The sequence below is a fragment of the Cavia porcellus genome, unplaced genomic scaffold (assembly GCF_034190915.1).
Source record: "Cavia porcellus strain 051 isolate PalLab524CR breed Dunkin Hartley unplaced genomic scaffold, mCavPor4.1 scaffold_22, whole genome shotgun sequence".
In the NCBI taxonomy this organism is placed as follows: domain Eukaryota; kingdom Metazoa; phylum Chordata; class Mammalia; order Rodentia; family Caviidae; genus Cavia; species Cavia porcellus.
In genome coordinates, this window is record NW_026947505.1 from 49,986,172 (window position 1) to 50,005,702 (window position 19,531).

General features: G+C 38.6%; 1 protein-coding gene across 5 annotated transcripts in view; it reads right to left on the reverse strand.

Annotated features, from left to right (window-relative positions):
• Positions 1 to 3,570: 3,570 nt before the first annotated feature.
• Cep162 (centrosomal protein 162) overlaps positions 3,571 to 19,531 on the reverse strand; it is a 73,384-nt gene continuing 57,423 nt past the window's right edge. For all 5 annotated transcript variants that reach the window (XM_063233165.1, XM_063233168.1, XM_063233167.1 and 2 more), the window contains 6 exons: positions 18,490 to 18,702; positions 14,479 to 15,125; positions 10,717 to 10,858; positions 9,044 to 9,142; positions 6,039 to 6,173; positions 3,571 to 5,058 (listed from right to left, as the gene is read on the reverse strand). In XM_063233165.1, coding sequence (XP_063089235.1) covers positions 4,852 to 5,058; positions 6,039 to 6,173; positions 9,044 to 9,142; positions 10,717 to 10,858; positions 14,479 to 15,125; positions 18,490 to 18,702 — 1,443 coding nt within the window. In that variant the 3' untranslated portion in view covers positions 3,571 to 4,851. The remainder of the gene's footprint in view (positions 5,059 to 6,038; positions 6,174 to 9,043; positions 9,143 to 10,716; positions 10,859 to 14,478; positions 15,126 to 18,489; positions 18,703 to 19,531) is intronic.

Here is a 19,531-nt window from a genome sequence, read left to right on the forward strand (position 1 = left end):
ACAGCACACTTCCTCATGGACACACTTTGTACTTTCAGGAGCTTGATGGTGGTGGACATGAGCCTGGAGTGGATTGGTGTGCCCTGAGAAGAATCAGTATTATTTTGTTAGCAACAGCCTCAAGGGAGGCCATTATTCTTTCTACAGGCAATGTAGGATTAAACCCCTCAGAGGTGGAAAGCCTGAGGCTTAGTGCTCAAGGCCACTTTTGCTCAGAAAACTCACTGGAACTTGGGAGCTCAATGTTATCAGTTCTTATATGTTCCCATTGAAAATTACAGGATCTCAGTCTTTCTCTAGAAATGCCCTTATTATTTAGCAAATAACGTTATAATTACGGGGTACAATGTGATATCTACATACTTACAACACAGTGACAAAATCGAGCCAACTAAAACCCATCACCTCACTTATTTTTTGAGGGTGAAAAATTTGAAATTTACTCCCAGCAGTTTTAAAATATATATTAGCTGTAAGTCATTGAACATTTTTTTTCATAGTATATTTTTGACACATAGTACATTCATTCTGGGGAATTGGTACATACATACATTGCCATCTTGATCTTTTTACTCTCCCTTTCTCCTCCCCATCCCTAAATTCTCTTTCCATCTCTACATATCTTCCTGTTTTTTAAATCACTTTTTATTTTGCTCTTCAAATTATTTATACTTTGGAATTCTCATGTTAAGAGAAACAACGTGACATGTATCCTTCTGTGTATGTTCTATTTTATTTAGCATTTTGGTCTTAAGGTGCCAGCAGATGCATGAAGAAAATGTGCTAGATACGCACAATGGAGTATCTAAGTCATAAAGCATAAATTTGAGTCACCATGTTTTTCAGCATGAAGTTCTCCAGGCTCATGTCCACCAAGACTCCTGTGTTCAGATGTTTTCACCTTTTGAAGGTGACTGGTTCATGGGGGAGCTACATTCACCAGAAGGCTAGCAGGTGGGGCTCCTCACTGGAAGAGGTGGGTCCCCGGTGGTGTGATGTGCAAAGGTATAACTCCATTTTTGGCTTCTTCCTTTTCTGTTTCCTGGCTACCACGACAGGAAGAGCTTTCTTCTGCCAAACTCTTTATGCCCTTCCTGCCTTAGAACACCAACTAAGGACTGAATCGTTTAAAAACAGTGAGCCAAAATAAAGCTCCCTCCTTTAACTTGTGGCTGTTGGGTGTTGTCTCAGTGACAACAAAGTGACTAATAGTATTGCATTAGGTATGTCTGCCACATTTTGTCCTCTTGGTGGACACTTAAAGAGTGTTCTCTTTGCTACAATGGATAATGCAGCAAGGTGGCAATGCAAATGTCTCACACCTACCAATTTGATTTCCAGTGGATATCCACCTAGTACTGGAATTGTTGGATCATATGGTAGTTTAATTTTTTGGTTTTTCAGGAACTTCCATGCGTTTAGTAGCTCTACAATCTACCTTGCCACCAACAGAGAGAATGTGTGAAGTATAGTGTGAAGCATTACTAAATGAATGAAAATTAAATGATGTTGAGCATTTGTTTATGAATCTGTTGGTTACTTGATTGGTAAAGAAATGTTTATTCAGGTCCTTTGCCTATTTTCAAAATTGGGTCCTCTTGCTATTGAATTATATAACTATAAGCTTACTGGATGTATGTTTTGTAAATAGTTTCTCTTTGTCTCTTGTTTTCATTGCTGTGTGGCTTTTTAGTTTGATGCAAACTCATCTGTTTACTTTTGCTTTTGTTGCCTGTGGTTTTGGGGTCATACTGAAAAAATCATTGCCTAGGCCAGTATTATGGAGCTTTCCCTGTTTTCATTAGTTACATTTTATTTACATTTGTCTATAATCTGCATTTATTTTTGGATATAGCCCCAACTTCATTTTACTGGATGTGGGTATCTAGTTACCCAAATATTAACGGAAAAGCTTTCATTTCTCTTTTGTGTATTCTCGACAGCTTTACTGAATATCAACTGTCTGTAAAAGCTGGGTTTATCTCTGGACACTATCGTGATTCTATGCGTCAGTGTGTGTGTGTCTGTATATATTAATGTCAATACTATGTGGTTTTGATAACTATGATTTTGTAGTATATTTTTGTCAGGGAGGTAGGTTAGTTTGGCTATTTGGGGTCTTTTCTGGTTCCACTTGAAAATTTTTTTCCTATAAAAACTCTTTAAAATTTCAAAGGGTTGCCCTGAATATATATATTGAGTTGGGTAACAATATTTTTCCAACTCATGAACACAAGGTATCTTTTCATTTACTTGTATTTTCTTAGTTTCACTCATCAGTGTTTCGTACTTTTGTGTACAGGCCTTTTACCTCCCTGGCTAAGTGTACATCTTCGTTTTACTTGTTACATTCATTCACAATGCTCTCACTTTAACAATACACACCCTTGGAAGCAGGGACTTCAACATCCATTGTACTTCATCCAATTCCATGATGAGGACTTAACAATTTCAGTCCTGTGGCTACAGGAATTAAGATTCTCCAACTAGGCACACCAACAAGTTCATAGATTTTATGCAGTGCTTGAGCTTGGAATTAAATTCCTGAACTTATCCTTTTCTTTCACCTCTGGTGACAACAGTTCCAACTGTCATCATAGTCCTGTTCAGAGTCACTATGCCATCGCTAACAGAACTCTTGCTACTGTTGAAAACAGTCTTCAGTGTTTTTAAGTCTAATCAACTTGTAAATCCAATTCTAGAAACCCCAAAACCAATGCAGATAAATGCATATAAAAATTGTTTCACTGTGATGTGGAGAACCAGATAGGCCAAAGGCATAGCTCAGTCCCAAGGAAGGCTTAAGAGCCAAGGGAGCCTATGGTGAAACTCAGTCTGAGGCCAAGGCCCGAAAACCTGCTGATACTAGTCCTGGACACTGAAGGTCTAAGAACCTAGAGCTCTGAGGTCCATCAGCAGAAGACGGCTATCTCAGCTCCAGAAGACTGAGCTGGCCTTCTCTTTTGCCATTTTGTCTATCCAGGCCTCCCTCAACCATCTGGGTAGTACTCTCCCTTACTGCGTGAAGGTGGATTTTTTTACTTAGTCCACTGATTCAGATGCCAGTCTCTTCTAGAAAGAACCTTATAGACCAACCTAGCTGTAGATATGGCTTAGAAACCAGTCAAATCAACACCTAAAATTGACCATCACAGTGAAAAAGAATTATTTCTGGAGCTTAAGTCTTCATGAAAGCCACCTTATTCAAAATAGCCCAAATGTGTCCATTTTCTGTGTTCTTATCTAGTCCCAAGGCCAATCCTTAAGGGATGAAGCAGTTTCTGAGGTTTTTAGTTGTAACCATATCTTTGATGGTATTTATGAAACTTTAACCAGTTATATGTGCATAATTTATTCCAAAACATACTATACTTTGAGTATGGAACCCTCATCAAAATGGAATGTAACTTGTCCATAAATACTTGATGTTTGCACTTTGTTGTGAATCAGAATCAGCTATGTTTGCGTTAGGAATGAACACATGTACAGCAGTCAAAAGAACAAAGGGAGTGATGGGTGCAGTTGAGTTCATAGGCTTGCAAATAAAAGATACACAAAACTACAAACAAATAATAAAAATAAATTATATTATAAATTAAAACATTTTCACATTAAAAAAGTAGCAAACTATAATGCTTTTACTACTCTTAGAAAAGGTACATTAAAAATGCTGGGCATTAAGACAATAATTATATTCCTTATATTTAACAACTGCTATGTCTCACATCTGTTGCCCACAGTTCCACCAAGATTTAATTTTCCTGTCTTTATATAGTACTTTACTTTGTAATCATCACACTGCATTGCACTTACTGGCATACACAGTCACTGGGCACTTGGAATGCAGCTAACCCAAACTGAGGTGTGCTACAAATGTAAACCATATTCTGAAGACTTAGGAAAAAAATATAAAACCTGAACTTTGCATTTTTTCATTTTTATCTTTATATGGAGCTACTATGCATTAAAAAAATTAGATGTAGGTCCCATTATATTTTTATTACACAGTCCTGGGCAAGAATATTTGAAAAAAAATTAGTTTTAGCTTTGACTTACCACTATCTCACATATTTCCTACCTGTTTCTAGAAATGGGAATTGTAAAATAAAGCAGCTACTCATATTTGTATTTTTTCCTAATGATTTCTTTTCAAGAGAAAAGGTAAAAGTTACTGTATTGTTTTTCAAGTTACAAAAAAATTAGGACTGGCATTTCTGTGCTGCAGCCTAAAAGATGAATGCAGTGAGCACCTCAAATTAACCTAATACTTTTCACTCTACACCACACACCACATAGGAAGAGTCAGCTAGAGGAAAGGGTGGAAAATTAGAACACCAGAGAATTCACTGTCTACCTGTACGGAGGTCAGAATTCTCATCTAAATGACTGAGGGAGCTCTGTGACTCAGCTGATAGTTGCAGCAAGCCGGTTATCACACCCCTGGGCTCACATTCCTCTACCCAGTTTCTTAAGACAGAGCAGCTGCTTTTCTGTTTCAAAGAAAATCACTACACCTTTGATCAATAACGCGGAGGAATATGTACAATTTTCTTTCCATTTTCAGCATGCAGGTGAGACCTTTTACAGTAAATCTTACACAGTTGTAATCATCTAACTTAAAAAGCCTGTCCATAAATCATTTAAAATGGGACTAATGATCTTCAGTAAAATGTATCATGATACCTTTTATGTTCCCTTTTGGTTAAGGGTAATTTATTCCAAAATGGCGAGTTTGTGTTGGTTTCTTCTAGCAACACACTGGAGCTCATTTTTCAAAATCTGTCCTGAAAGTGGTACAATTTTATTCATCTTCAGGCCTTTCGAGAAGGTCATCTGAAACCGGAGTTCCTACTAAATTTCTGGTGCATTCACTTCACCTGCAAAAGCAACTGGCACTACTACCCCCCGCCGGTGCAGCTCCCGAAGAACATCTAATATGGAGTCTAATTCTGTGCGGAATCTGTCCAGCTCCCGATTCTTTAACTGTGCAAGTCTTTTCCACTTCTCAATTTCTTTGTTTTGCTCAGTTTCTACTACTCGGTATGTTTGCTGTATGATCTGCAATACAAAAGTTACACAGTGCTGTTACGGTTCACAGTAGGAGTGAAGAATACGTAACAGTCTAAGGAGCTGAGGTGGGACAAAGCTAGAAATCACCCCTGGGGTTGGTTCTCTGTGGAACTCAGGTTATCCATAAAGTTCTGCCTGGACAGTCTTTTCTGTCTTGAAAAGGTATTAAGTACACACTGGTATGGAATGCATATCCATGACCTCTAAAAAGTCATACACTGAAGCCCTAACTGTTGGTGTGAGGTAAGGAATAAGGTTAAAAAAGATCCTAAGGATGGAGTCCTGATCTGATGGAAACAGTGTACGCATGTGAAGAGACACCATTGGTGTGCTATGTGACAATACAGAGAGGACGGCCATCTGCCAGCCGGGAAGGCAGTCCTTCCCAGAAACCAATTTGATCATTTTTGGGTCTCCAGAACTATGAAAAATAAATTTTGGTTGTTATAACCAACTAGTCTATGATACTTTGTTATAGCAGCTTAAACAGATTAGTACTCTGTTAAAGCAAAGCTAAATATCAGCACCAATGCAAGTACCTAAAAACATACCTTGTCCATATTAGAAGTTTACAATAGCAGATGTTTGTAACTGTAGTAAACATGTTATTAGTGCTAAATATATAATATTTTAATATTAATTTTTTCACACACATTTGTTGAAATGACTTGTAATAAGGGACACTGTTCTTAAAGTCCTGCTCCCAGGGTAGATGTAAAACTTAGGGACCTATTGATAAGAATATGATACAATTTTTTTCTCCCTCCAAATATAAGGTAAATTCAATTGCAAGTATTTGAGAGTTAAAAGTTTTATCTCCTCTTAAATGTTATTACTGTTAACAAGATTTAACATATAATAAGAACACTTTAAGAAGAAACTATAGCAACCAAGTTAAAACTATAGCAAATTAGTGGTCCTTAAAAGTGAAGAACTGTAACAACATATGCGCACGTGATCTACTTTACCTGCTGAAGTTCCTGCTCTCTCTGCTTATGTCTTATTTCCATCTGTTTAATTTTCTTTTCTAAGCCCATGAAATGTTTCATCTCTGGTGTATGGTTTTCTTTAGCTTCTCTCAATTCTTCTAAGAGTTTTGTAATCTAAAATTGAAGTATGAAGAGAAAAACTAAAGTCATTAAGGACATAGTTCTTTTTAAATAGGCAATCTTAAAACGTATTTGTATAAAGTTTCTCTAGGTAAGAGGCACCTTGGATTCTTTGAGTAATTAATAGTTTCTATTCCTCATGTACAGAAGTAAAGGATTGTCTTATCTCAAACTCACTTCCCATTCTAAGAGCTCCAGATGACTGACTGGACCATAACTTCCACATGTATCTATCTGGATTTGGACTCAACACGAAGTTGGGCACTTTCTTTGGTGGGCTGTTTGGATATAAGGCATTTGTAACAAGAAGTTCAATGAATATATATTTCTTTCACCAACATTCCATAATTTTATTTGTAACTAACTCTCTTCCGGCTCTGACCACCGGCTCTTTCTGTGTTGACTGCTGCCTCAGGACCTGTGTATGCAGAGGTAAGACAGTTCCTGTCCTCACAAAGGTTACAGTTTATTGCAGGACCTCTATTTGCATGGCATGGTCCACAAAGAAAATGGCGATTAGCACTTTAGAGTAAAATGGAAGGGGATTTATAGGAATGTTTTTAAGGCTTAATAACATAATTAGTTGCATTTTTGAAATCTCATTAATCAATTTTACTAATACCAAAAGGCAGTAATACACACGAAAATGCAAATTAATTAATAAACTTAATCATGTTTTATATGGAAACATTTAGTTAAAATAATGCTTCTAAAAATCACATTTTACCCAAATTAGTTGGGGGAAAAAGTGAAATGAAAAGCAATGCAGTCAGAGACAGCATAAGCATTTTAAATGTGGAACATCCCTAATGATAGCATTAGCCACTAAAGACAACACACTTTATTTGGTGGTGCTGGGTATGAAACCCTGTGTGAAGATGATTATTGAGATTTAGAACACAACCCAGTCATGCTGACTGAATGAAAGACTATGGTGCCATATGTATACACAAAATGTTCAAATTAAATACTATTTCAGTTTTCATATGCTTTTTCTAAGTGCCTGCTCGGTGTCATGGATTAGGTCTGTGACTGTGCCTTTTACGGGAGACTTGAAACACTGTTCTCCCTGCCTGTTCAGTAAGACTCTGCTTTCTTGGCTAGTTTTTGGGAGAAACTTTGAATCCTGACTGTATCTTCTGCAGGTTTCTGAGGAGGTTTGTCATGTCACATCCGTGGTTAAGCCTTTTTATGGTTAAAACTAGTACGTAGAGTCATATTAAAATACATGTACCTTTAAAATTTGGGATTTTATAACTGAAACGATTACATTTTGGGAGCTCTTATTCTAAATACATGTTCTTTTGTTGTCTATGGGAAGATAAGAATTAAAGAAGGACTCATGGAGTGCTGAGGCTCATCTCTCAGATTCCCTCTGACCCTACGAAGATGTTCTGGAGCTCCTGGTCTCTGGCTTGAGCCTACTTCAACATCTGTCTCATCCCTTCACAAACTCCTCACACTTCTAAAACCTCTCCAACTTCCCCAGAAAATTCAATTAATGCTTACCTGCCTAATTTAACTTCCCTTTCCCTAAAAGATTTGCAAAAATCACTCAGTCTGATTATCAGGACCAGGGTACACATGTCACTTGCATAAAAGTCAGAAACCAGAAAATAAATCTGACAGGTTCAGGGAGTTCACATCCAGTACTTTAGTAAAATCTGAGGGTTTGTCTTCCTAGCCTAGACAGCCTCTTAAAGGAACAATTTGGGATTGCTTTTTTTTTTTTGAGACAGGGTCTTGCTATGTAGTTCAGGCTGGCCCTGAACTCAGCAATCCTCCTGCCTCAGCCTCCTGAGTACTGGGACGACAGGCATATGCCACCATGCCTGGCTAAGATTGCTTCTTTAAAGTTACAGCGAAGCAGAAAAGGAGCCAACATATACAATCATTACTCTTGTTGCGTTTATGCAGATAATTAAGGCCAGTTTCCTAAGACCAGACCCATTTTTGGGAACGACTTGGTCATATGACTATTTTGACATAAATGGGAGTGATGTAAGGAGGAAAACTTTCTCAGTGGAAAATTATGCCATGCCCTTGTGACTATCAGATTCTAACTCTTCTCATCAATCTTCAAGGTTTTGTTATTTACCTGCCGTCTGGCCTAGATCCTGAATTTTATTTTCTTTCAATGTTAGATTGTAATTTATCAAACTAGTATTGCCAGCTTTTACCCTGCTGGCTTGGAATCATTAAAAGTTCACATGTCCCTTTTCCTGAAACCCTGACAAGCCGCATAACCTGGTCTACACCGCAGAGTCAGCAGAACAGCTAACCTCTTCCACACTCCCTGTATAAGGGATCATCCTGAACACTGGAGACTCTCAACCTTCCTCCACAGAAACACCTCTAATTAAATCACTGTACACATACCTAGCCTTGACAGAACCTGTAACTTCTAACCCAAGTCTCCTTGGAGTTCCCAGCCACTGCTTTACATTGCAGTGAGGATTCTCCTACACTCTGTGCCATTCAGTTAGTAAGCTTCTTTTCCTCTCCATGATTTGTCTTTTGTTGTCAGGTCTGGTCCAACTAAGAACTGCTCAGGTTGAGGGGACAAACTTCTCCCTTTTAGTACAGAGATGGTTCTGAATATCCAATTTCAATTTGGCTTCCTAAAAAATCAAAGAACCAAACATCCCTCAACTCCTTTCTCCACTGTACACAAAAGCTCAAGAGCAAATACAATTTACTGATATGGTGTGAACTTCATTTAGGAAGAACTTTACATTAACAAGTTACTAATATTTTCTTGATGTGTGATACATACTTTCAGGTTGTGTCTACATGCACATGTAAGTCACACATTTTATGTATAAATATGACTGAAATGCCTCAGAAACATTTGCATGGCTCACCTCTTTCTGTAGGATTTCTTCTCGAACTTGAGAAACTGCGAGAGACTCCTGCTTACTCTGCAGCTCATTAACTTGACTTTGGAAATGTTTTATGAGGACCTAGAACATTGCCAGAAGCACTGTGTTAATAACGTTTTCCCTTGAATACCATATGAAACATAAAGCCAATTTATGATTGAAAACAATCTTTGAACCTAAGTGTTTAAATTCTAAACATCTGCAAGAAAATGGACAATATTATATTTTGTGATCAAGTAGGAAGTTAATTTAAAAGAGGCCTTCTAAAATGTGTGAGATGTCAGTTGTTTTAAGACAAATATATGAAGGTATTTCCTATAAGAAACTGAAAAGTGTTGTCTTTATGATATTTTTCTCTTCTTTTTGATCAGACTGCACTAACTTCTGTTTGCCTCAGAATCTCACACTGTTAACTTTTATAACTCTGGGAAATGACATATTTGTGGCCATATGGTATTATGATATTACTGTTCCCATTTCTTGCAGACTGTTCCCTACTTTAGAATCACTTGATACAATGCTTACATCTACTCCCTGACGCCTAAGAAGGAGGAGCAGCTAGAAAACTTATCTGCAAGGCTGTATGGATTATAACTTTTGAAAGGCATTTAAATTCTCCCTTCTCATTATATTACCACAATGGTCCTGTTTCTGAGTCAAATGAAATTAAATTGCAGGCGTCAATAAATTTTACCACCCCAATACTTCAATATTCCTCCTTGTAATAATCACAGTAACAATTTCATACCTAAGACAATTTATAATAATTTCTCAGTATTTAGTAGCAAGTCTATATTTAAACTCCTACAATTGAGGGATTTGTTTTTTAATTAACAAGTAACTACAGGTAGAATGGATCATAAGACAATTATTTCTTGAAGTTTTCTCCTTAAAGTTTTTTTTTTTATTCAAATTAAAATCTACAGAAAGGATGAAGAACAAAATTAACATTCATATATTCTTCGACTTGATTTTCTTTTCTTGGATATATCATTTGTAAGTAAGTTACAGGTAACAGCTGTATTGTTATGCTCTTTTTAAAATCTAACATCAGAGAAGATAGATCACATGGTGGATATTTTGGGATATTCTAAGTGGATGTACTATCCAAAAAGGAAGACACATTTATTCAAGGAAATGCTGGTACCTTGTCAGGCTTCTCTGTCATAATTTTTAGAAGACTGTTTCATAAGGGTTAGCACTATGCGTATGTTTGCTCATTACTTTTGTCCCTGAACCTGTCTACAAACCTAAATTGTCATTTATTTAATAGATGAAAGGTAGCAGGCAGAAAGAATGCCTGAGAGTAAATTATCTGTCATCTGGGACTTGGTGTGTGTGAGGGGGAAGGCGGCTCAACCTTCACTAAAGTCACAATCACGTTAGACATGTCCCGCAACCAACTGTTACAACATATTTAGAGGATTTGAGAAGAGTAGAGATCAAACTAAAAACATTCATTTAAAGCATAATTTTAAAGTAGAAACATCAAATACATGGCAACAACATCCTCTTCTATAAAAAAACATAAGCTAATAACTTTCCATTTCTGTCAGCCTGAAAAAGTGAAGTTAAAATATTTCCAAATTAATGTTCACAGTCCTATAACATATATTACAGCCAAAGAAAGATCAAGACACATTTATATGATTTACCTCTTGAGTTGTTATTTTACGATTCAGTTCAGCTACTTTGGAAGAAGAATTTTCAACAGCATTTTGGCAAAGGAGTTTCTCTACTTCCCTCTGATGGGATGCTTTGAGGGATGCAATATGTGCTGCAGTGTCTTCCTTGACCCTACAGAACAAATGAAATTCACACATAATAGGGGCTTTTCAACTGTAACTCAGCGTTAGCACAAAATCAGTGTAAGAAGCCTAGGAATGAAAGAAACAAAGGAAAGAGGGTATCAATATTAACTATACCATGGGGGGGTCCTCGTACATTATTACCTATAGTTTCTTGCAATTACTCCAAGACTCACTAGATTTTTTTTTTTTTAAACTGGAAATTGAACTCTCAGTCTTGTGCTTGCCAGGCAGCTATTGTGCTGTTGAGCTATATCCCTACTCAGTAGATTTCACAAGGATGAACCTGATGTAGAAAAAGTGAAATATTCAGGGTCCCAGAAGAGTATATTGCAGAGCTAGGGTTCAAGTCAAGCAGAGTTAGACTTCAAAGTCTGAGCCTATATTCTCTGAGAAAATCTAAAGTTTCACAATATCTGCATGAATTTAAAGGAATGTGCTTGACATTTTAAGATAAATTCAAGTTTCCAGCTCAGATTCTCATTTGTATAATCAAAGCTATTGCCTTTGTGCGCAGGCAGCATTTATCACTGTTCTGGTGCATAAATATATGACTCCAGGGCTAGGCGCATGTTGTGAGAATGAGATGATCTGCGCGGTAATTCTCAGGATACAAGGGAATCTGCATTTAGTTAATTTGGACTATAAACGTGAGACAATTCATTTGTCTCTATGACAAAATTTATGCATTCTGGCAGTTTAATGGAAAAGTTATGAAACACTATTGATACATACTAATATAGCAATTCATAGAAATTTATGAGTTATAGACAATTTATCGCATGCTTTCTCTATGAGCATTTCTCCATGAAAATAGTATGGTTAGAGTTCTAGAGAAGTAGGAAACTTTCAAACTTATGATAGGACTGGATTATAATTAAAATTTTTAAAAAAACGCCTAAACCTACAACCCAGAAAGTTTGTTGCTCAGGTTTAGAGCTGAGAAATAGTCTGACAATAAAAGAACATTTACAAAAACGTTTAGAAAATGTGCAAGAAAAATCTAGATTGGAAATTTATAGGAAAGAACATGATTCTCCCCAGTTAGCTTTCGCACTGAAGAGAGAAGGTTCAGAGTGTGGCACAGCCTGGGCGTCAGGATGACTCATTCACCGCCCTGGTGCACAGTCCATCCACGTGCACTTGTTAAACCTTTCCATGCTCCCTCGGCTCCTACACTGGGTTTCTGTGGGGATGCAAAGAAATAACTGAACATCTGTTCTCAAGGAGCCACAAAGTTGTGTATGATTAACATTTTCCCGGTGCACATTACAAGTTGTGCAGGAGTTGGGGGCAGGCAATTTCCTACAAAGCTCCAAGAAATGTTTTGTGGAGGAGGTAAAACTTGAAACAAATGAGCAAAAGGAATTAAACGTGGCAGGTTAAGGTGATCAAAATATACCATGAACTTAAAAAAAATTACAGTGACACACATTGTTCTTAACTTCCCTCAAAATACTCTCTTTCACCTTTGAACATATTTATCACTCTTGCCATTTTCTGGAGCAGTTCTAGAAGTTTTCTTTCATGTCAAAAACATGGTAAGATGAATGCTGCTGCCAAGTGTCATGGAAAGAAAGGCAGGCTTGTGAGAGTATTTCAGGGTCCTCATCCCCCTTATTCACCAGATCTGGCACTGTTCAACTTCTGGATCTCTCCCAAAAGCAAAATGACCATGAAAAGTAAACATTTTGAAAGATTCAGGACATCAAGGCAGCCAGAGCAGCATGGCAGGTCTGACTCCTGCTGCCCTCCACAGCCACCCACGTTTCTGAGCTCCAAAATCAATCATCCTGTTTCTAGCTTACAGTCCCTGCCTGAACCCAAGCCTGCCCTGCTAGGAAACAACACATCTGCCCCCGTGTTAGGTGATAAAGCCTGTTCCTATAAACATGCAGTCAGGCATTTGCATTTGCTCAGCCTCATGCCCTCCCCTTCACATCACCCCACAGTAACCCATCCCACTACTAACCCATCCATAAAAGACCACATCAATGAACTAGACCCTGACTCTCCTTTGGAGTTATTCCAGGAGCTCCCACCCACCCAGAACCCCAAATTCATGCTGCTGGGCTCTTTACTGAGTTGTCACCATTTACCTAACAACCTACAACTGAAGACACTCCTTACAGACTCAACTAGAACTGCTTCTGAGAGTGGCAAGATGTGAAATACGCGTGTCTGAAGCAAAAGAGAATCTTTGGAGGGCCATTAATGGTAAATGTATCTTTTATGTGATGAATTTTTTTAAAAAACTTAAAAACACTTTCGATTATACCTCATAGAATACAACTAGAATAGTGGGGCGCCGTAAGATGCTAGACAGAGAAATTTAGTGCTGATATTTATGGAAGTTGGAAGTCACTGGAGGGCAGAGGGAATTAGATATGGAAATATTTAAAGAAGATTCACGTTTTTCAAGCACGATGACTGGGGGAGGTATAAATGAAGGGTGATTAGGGCAGGAAAACCATGTAGTAAATCACACAGTCTGCCTCTGTTTAGTACAATGAGGAAGACAGCTAAATGATGACTATTTATAAGGAGGTGCCTTATATACCACGAACCCAAGCTAAAAAGGAAGGCCTGGCAGAGGGAATTAGGATGGCCATAGACAAAAATGGGGAACTCGGGAGGGGGAAGTAGTTTATGGGTAAAAAAGAGAAAACTTGAGGTACTTTTGGTTGTAAGTAGAGTAATCCAAACCAGCAGTTGTAGGTTTGCCATCAGAGAACAAGCCTTGAAAAATAAATCTGGAAGCTATGATTCATAGAAGCTATAAGAATAGATATGTTTAGCACCAGAGCAAGAATAGAATAAACAAAAAGCCAAGAACTAAGCTTTTGTAGAAAGATTTGGAGGAGGGAAAGGAAATGGACCTAAAGTCAGAAAGAGACGTTCTAGAGTTGCCACGCCATAGAGGTTAAGGGGGAAACTACCTGAAGAAAGGCTATGTGCTCAGCACGCTCAAAAACAACGAGGATGCAGAAAATGTCACTGGACCGGGACAAGTCATTGTTGACAGAACAAACTGTAAAGAATGGTGAGCAGAGCCACGCTCAAGATAAGGTGAAGCAGAAAGAAAGGAAGACTGGAAGACAGCAGAAGGACTGGACTGTCAAAGGCTCAGTGGACAGAGGTGGGCAGCAGCTGGACATTCTGCAAAAACAATGTATAAAGTTCCTCACGTCATGCACGATCATCAGGACAGTCTGAAATTTACTTTTGAAAAGAGAACCTTTTCTTCTTAGATCGTCAATTAGTTGTTTTCTGACAGCAGTATGCCTACAGCAATCATAAATGAATTTTCTTTGTAACAAGGGCCCAAGTGGCCAGCTTATTAATCATTAACATCATTTGGAAACATACAGAAAGACAAGATGGATCAGCCCAAGGATATGGCACAGATTTTCATTCATTGGAACCTGGGCCTCTGGCAGGTTAAGAATGCTACCCTGAAACAGATCAATGCTCAGCAAAGTAACACAATTTTTAAAAATCTAGTTATACATTTGGTTTAAGGCCAGACTAGTTATCCAGACAAAATGACTTAGGATATTTAAAAGTGTTTTAGATTCCCAAGTATTTATACACAACTTAACATTTTACCTTTTCATGGAGTTTTCAAATTGGTTCACTGCTGCTTCAGATTCCATCTTTAGTGTATTTCTCTCCAAAATTAATTCCTCCAGCTCACTTTTTAATCTATAGTTTTCTTGTAAAACTTCTGAAATATGGGAATCAGTAAAGGTATGTGGTTGGTACAGCTTGCCATTCAGGGCTCCAGAGTAGTTTGTGTTTCCTTTATCTGGGTGTAAAACATCTTTTTTCACCCTTTTGGCATTTATCTCTTCTCTGCCCTTTGTGTTCTGGTTAGACAGCATCATCCTTCTCTCCTTCTGAAGCCTCTCCACGGTCTTTGAAAGGTCCTGTATTTCTCTTCCTTTGGCAGCCAGTTCTTCATTTAGTCTTACTAGTTTAGCTTTGGCATGGGCCTGTTCCACCTGGAGTTCTATAGACTGGAAATCTTTGTCGTCTGTGCCATTTTTCTTGAGTTCTAATTCAGCATTCTGACGTTTAAGAACATCTATTTCTGCCTCAAGGTCTCTTACGATGGTTTGATGGGTCTCTTTAATGTCCTTGAGTTCTGTTTCCAGGACTTTAACTCTGGAATTGTCTTGCTGCTTCTGAGGCATTTCCTTTAATCTGCAGGCAAGTAGCTGCTCCTGTTCCTCAATTCTTTGTTCATACTGAATCTAAAGAGAGAATCTATGTAACATCAAAGCACTGCTAAACATTTCATTAGTTACTCAAGCAGGTCTTAGGGTTCATTCAGGTATTATAAATTCTAATGTATTCAACTTTTGTGAGTCAAAAGTATCGTCTTATTGTTTGAAGGGCAATATATCATACAAACTTGACATGTCATACAATTTCATAATGTTGCTGCATAAATACACATATAATTTGAATACCCCAATTTATTTTGAACCTTAAAAATAAAGGCTTGTTAAATTAATAACATTAATTTATTAATGTACTGCTAATAAATTATTAACATCAATAGGTTAATTTAAACCTACTGTGCACTCTTTTTTAGCAAATTGTGAAACATATTCTTTGTGAATAGGTAAAGCATCTGGGGGTACTAAAGTCTGAGGAACAGCACATTTTCAATCTTTTAACATCAATTTATTAATCTTACAGGGCATAAGAGAGCCTAGAATTTGTATACTAGAGCCTTGGTATACAAAAATAACAACAATTTACTCCATGGAGAGAGGTACGAATAGAGTTTGCTTATTCAATCAATGAATGTTTATTAAACTATAAATTTGTGTCAAGTACTGTGGTAGTTCCAGAGTTAAGAAAAGATTCAGTTCTTACTTTCAGAGTTCACAGCCTGCTGAGGAGATGCCTACAGCAATCATAGATGAATTTCCTTTGTAACAGGGCCCCAAGTAGCCAGTAATGTAAGAAGTTACAATGCCCTGTACTAACTGTGGTGATGGTCTAGGAACACAGTGCTGAGGGAGTGAGAATCCAGAGCTCTGGGAAAGGTGGGAGCCAGCAGAAATAGCACACTGAAGTTTGGTCCTGAAGGAGGACTGTACATTTGGAGATGAGCAGAAGCACAGACCTTTCAGAAGGAGAGGTCACATGAAAGTGCCAGGTGTGTTCTGAGCGTCAACAAGAGAAAGTAACATGCAATGAGCAGGGGCAGGAGTGGGATGATGGAGCTGGGGGATATAAAAAGGGAGAAGTTAAGTTAGATTCCTGGGTTTAGATATATAAAAATGGGGGGGGGCGTTGCAGTTCATACTTGAACTGTCTGCTTGGCAGAATATGAGTAACTATAATCATTTACTGATTATCATACTCCAAGCATAGTCTAGGGCCTTATACAACACCCAATACTGCCAATACCTTACAATACAAGGATTACTTAAAGACTTTATTGAGCATCTTCTCCACAGCAGGCTGAACAATACAATACATCAACAGATGAGAGCAGAACAGACTTAGCCATCATGGAGTTCAGAGTCTAGAAGAAGGCAGAGGCAACTAGCAACGCAAGCCAGTGGCTGTGCTTGTGGAGCTGCCTCGGGCTGAGAGTTCATTCCCATCAGCTGCAGGAACACTGATTGCTTATTGTTTAAAAACTTTTTTGCACTTCATTAGAGCAAAGTTTAGGCTGAAATCTGAATCACAGGAATACCTCTGCTCACAGGATACCAACAAACACACACACTCTAAGGGGGCCGGTGAAACAGGCCAATATGATTGAAAGGAACAAGCATGGTATAAAAAAATAGTGAAGAAGACAGAAATGCCTGGTCATGTGTGGATAAATGCTGCTTATTTATCCTAATAGAAACAAGAAGCTGCTGACAGGATGTCAACAAGTGACATGTATGAATATATAGAAGGTAGAGGAATATGAAATATAATTTGGATTTTTAGTCATGAGTTGTAAGATGGGCACAATGGGTACATGTAGACTAGTTGAAGTTACTATGGTAATACAAGAAATACACTTTTTTTGGTGGTGGTGCTGGGATTTGAACCCTAGTGGTCTTGGGAATACCACTTGTGCTCTACCACTGAGCACCTACCCTAGCCCATTTTTTATTAATGATTGTAGTATAGTTACATATTAATAAAGGGATAGAATTAAAAGATAATTTTAAAGAAAAATATAACTAGCAATAAGTCAGTAATTATTTGTGGCACACATGAGAAAACCGAGGCTCAGAGAAGCAGAGTAACGAGCTCATTCAGGGCGGAACTGAGCCTAGACTGGGCGTCCTGAGTCTACAGTGGTGTTTCTGAATACACTACCATTTACATACAAGGGGGCAAGGTCTGCTCAAAGGAGAACGGATGAGGGTGGGGAAAGATGAACTTAAAAGAATTGGAGTGAACGGTTAAACACGTGGAAGAAAGAAATGCCTGGCCACATTCACAGCGGTGCTCCTTATGATGCAGCGCCGAAGGGATTCATGAAACCTGCCGCGCGGACCTCAGCAGCCGCGCTGTCTCAGCTGTGCAGCCTTCTTACACACACAGCAGCAGGACTGGAGCACGCAGAGTAGCCTGGGGCACAAGGTGAAGCTGTCAGGATGACTGCGAGCTGGGTGTAACGAGTGTACATCAGGGAGGAGGACAGTGGGAAAGAAAGTGAACCCCAGGCAGGCGGAGAGGCCTGTGAATACCGGAAACACAACCTCCTTTGATGTGACCTTAATTGTCAGGCCACCACACTTCCAAGACTCAACCTTCTATTGTCTCTGGAATCTAATGTTCTCTCATCTGCTGCTTTTCTCAGGCCAGAAATCTGTGGGGAATGAGATCACCTTACCAGAAGCAATTTGTCACAGGATTGTGGCCAGAAACCCTCGGTTTCACGCCATGCTCTGCTCCTCACCAGCAGGGGAACTTTGGGAGAGATGTTTAAACTGTGAAAACCTCGGTCCTCTCCTCTGATACAGGGTAACAATGTCTGCTTCCCCATTAACCGGAAGGGTTATAGAAGATGAAGTGGGAAGTCCGTGAAATCATCTTGCACAGACCTCACAACAACCACGTGCTCAACAAATGTCTAACAGTAAACTGAATACAATACGCCACTGTATCCCTGGTCTGTACTGGGAGTTATGTTTCAAGTCCCTTTTGTTTCACAAAGGGGTAGAAAACTTAGAAGGAAGCAACTGCTGAAGATGCCTGCCTGCATCTCTACCTCACCTCTCAACACGTGTGCTCTGTCATCTCTTTCACGCCTATCTAAGATAAATTTCAGTGAAAAATGTTCTATCACGATAATTTCTTATTCCTTGTCATGCTAAACAAATATTATGGGGGCATTAACCTGCTTCTTCCATGGCTTAACTTCTACTAATTCTAACACTGAGAGAGGTGACGTGAAGATTACTCTATGCTTGACTATTTTATGTCTGAACAAAAGCTGATGAAACAGTGTAAGACAGGATAACAGAAGTGCAGCTGTAGCGAAGGCCTGTGGCAAGCACGTTTAGGCCTCTTTGTTAAGATGAGAGGCAAGAAGGCTCTGTCGCCACTGTCCATCTCTGAGTGCAAACTCCATGGCTGCCTCGTGCTTACCTTCATTTTTTGAAACTCTTGTTCCATGGTACGAAGGCTTTTCTTTGCTTCTTCATCTTTGCCCTCCAGGTCAGCTTCTAACTTTTTAATCCTTTTCTCCATGAATTCTACTGTATTTCTGTCTGCTGAATCACCAGCGGCTGAGGCAGCCAATATTAAAGCAGGTAAGGAATTGGGGTATCTTCTTTTCAGAATTCCTTCCATTTCTTTAACCTTTAAAAATATTTTTTAAAAATAAAGTCAATTTAATGTGTAAAGTTAATTATGCTATGTCAATCATATATGAATCTCAGATATCCAAAGCACGCATGTCTCCAGACTGGATCAAAGGCATAGAAATACAAACCAATAAATTTTATAATCCTAGATTATCTGATTTAAGACTTGTCTTGGTTACTTTTCTCTCCTTGCTGAGACAAAATATCTTACACCCAAAATTTAAAGAAAAGGTTTATTGGCTTACAGTTCGTCAAGGTTTCAGTCCATAATCAGCCGGCTCCAAGGCAGGGTGGCATGACACTAGGGCAAGACCTCAAGGCAGCAGCCAGAGCAGAAGAGCAGGTCTTTTTCTCCCTTATACTGTATGCAGGCCACCCCCAAACCCCAGGGCAGGTGTAGTACTCACAAAATCTCCATACCCTCCTCTTGCAGAGGATGAGGATACTTACACAGTAAGAATCCTGGCTTCCCACTGAGTCTCTGTTAAAACTTCTAAACTTCTCAAGTTGACACAATGTATCAACCATAGCAAGACCCTATGGTATAATGGTCTAACTACTGGTTAACTACAGAAGTCCTGTGATAGTCATTTGGAATACACCTTCAAGTTTTTCTATTATGTTACTAATAACCAGTCTTCTTGAATACAAGGATCTTTTTTCCTTTATAGATACCCCTGTATGATAGTGCTTCCACAACAGACTGATTGAAAAATTACTTACATACACATGCTCATATAGCAAACATTCTGCAGTATTCCTGGAACTTTCTGGGAACTTGGTCCTGTTTGGAACCCTCTCCACCCTAACTTCTCCTGAAGGGT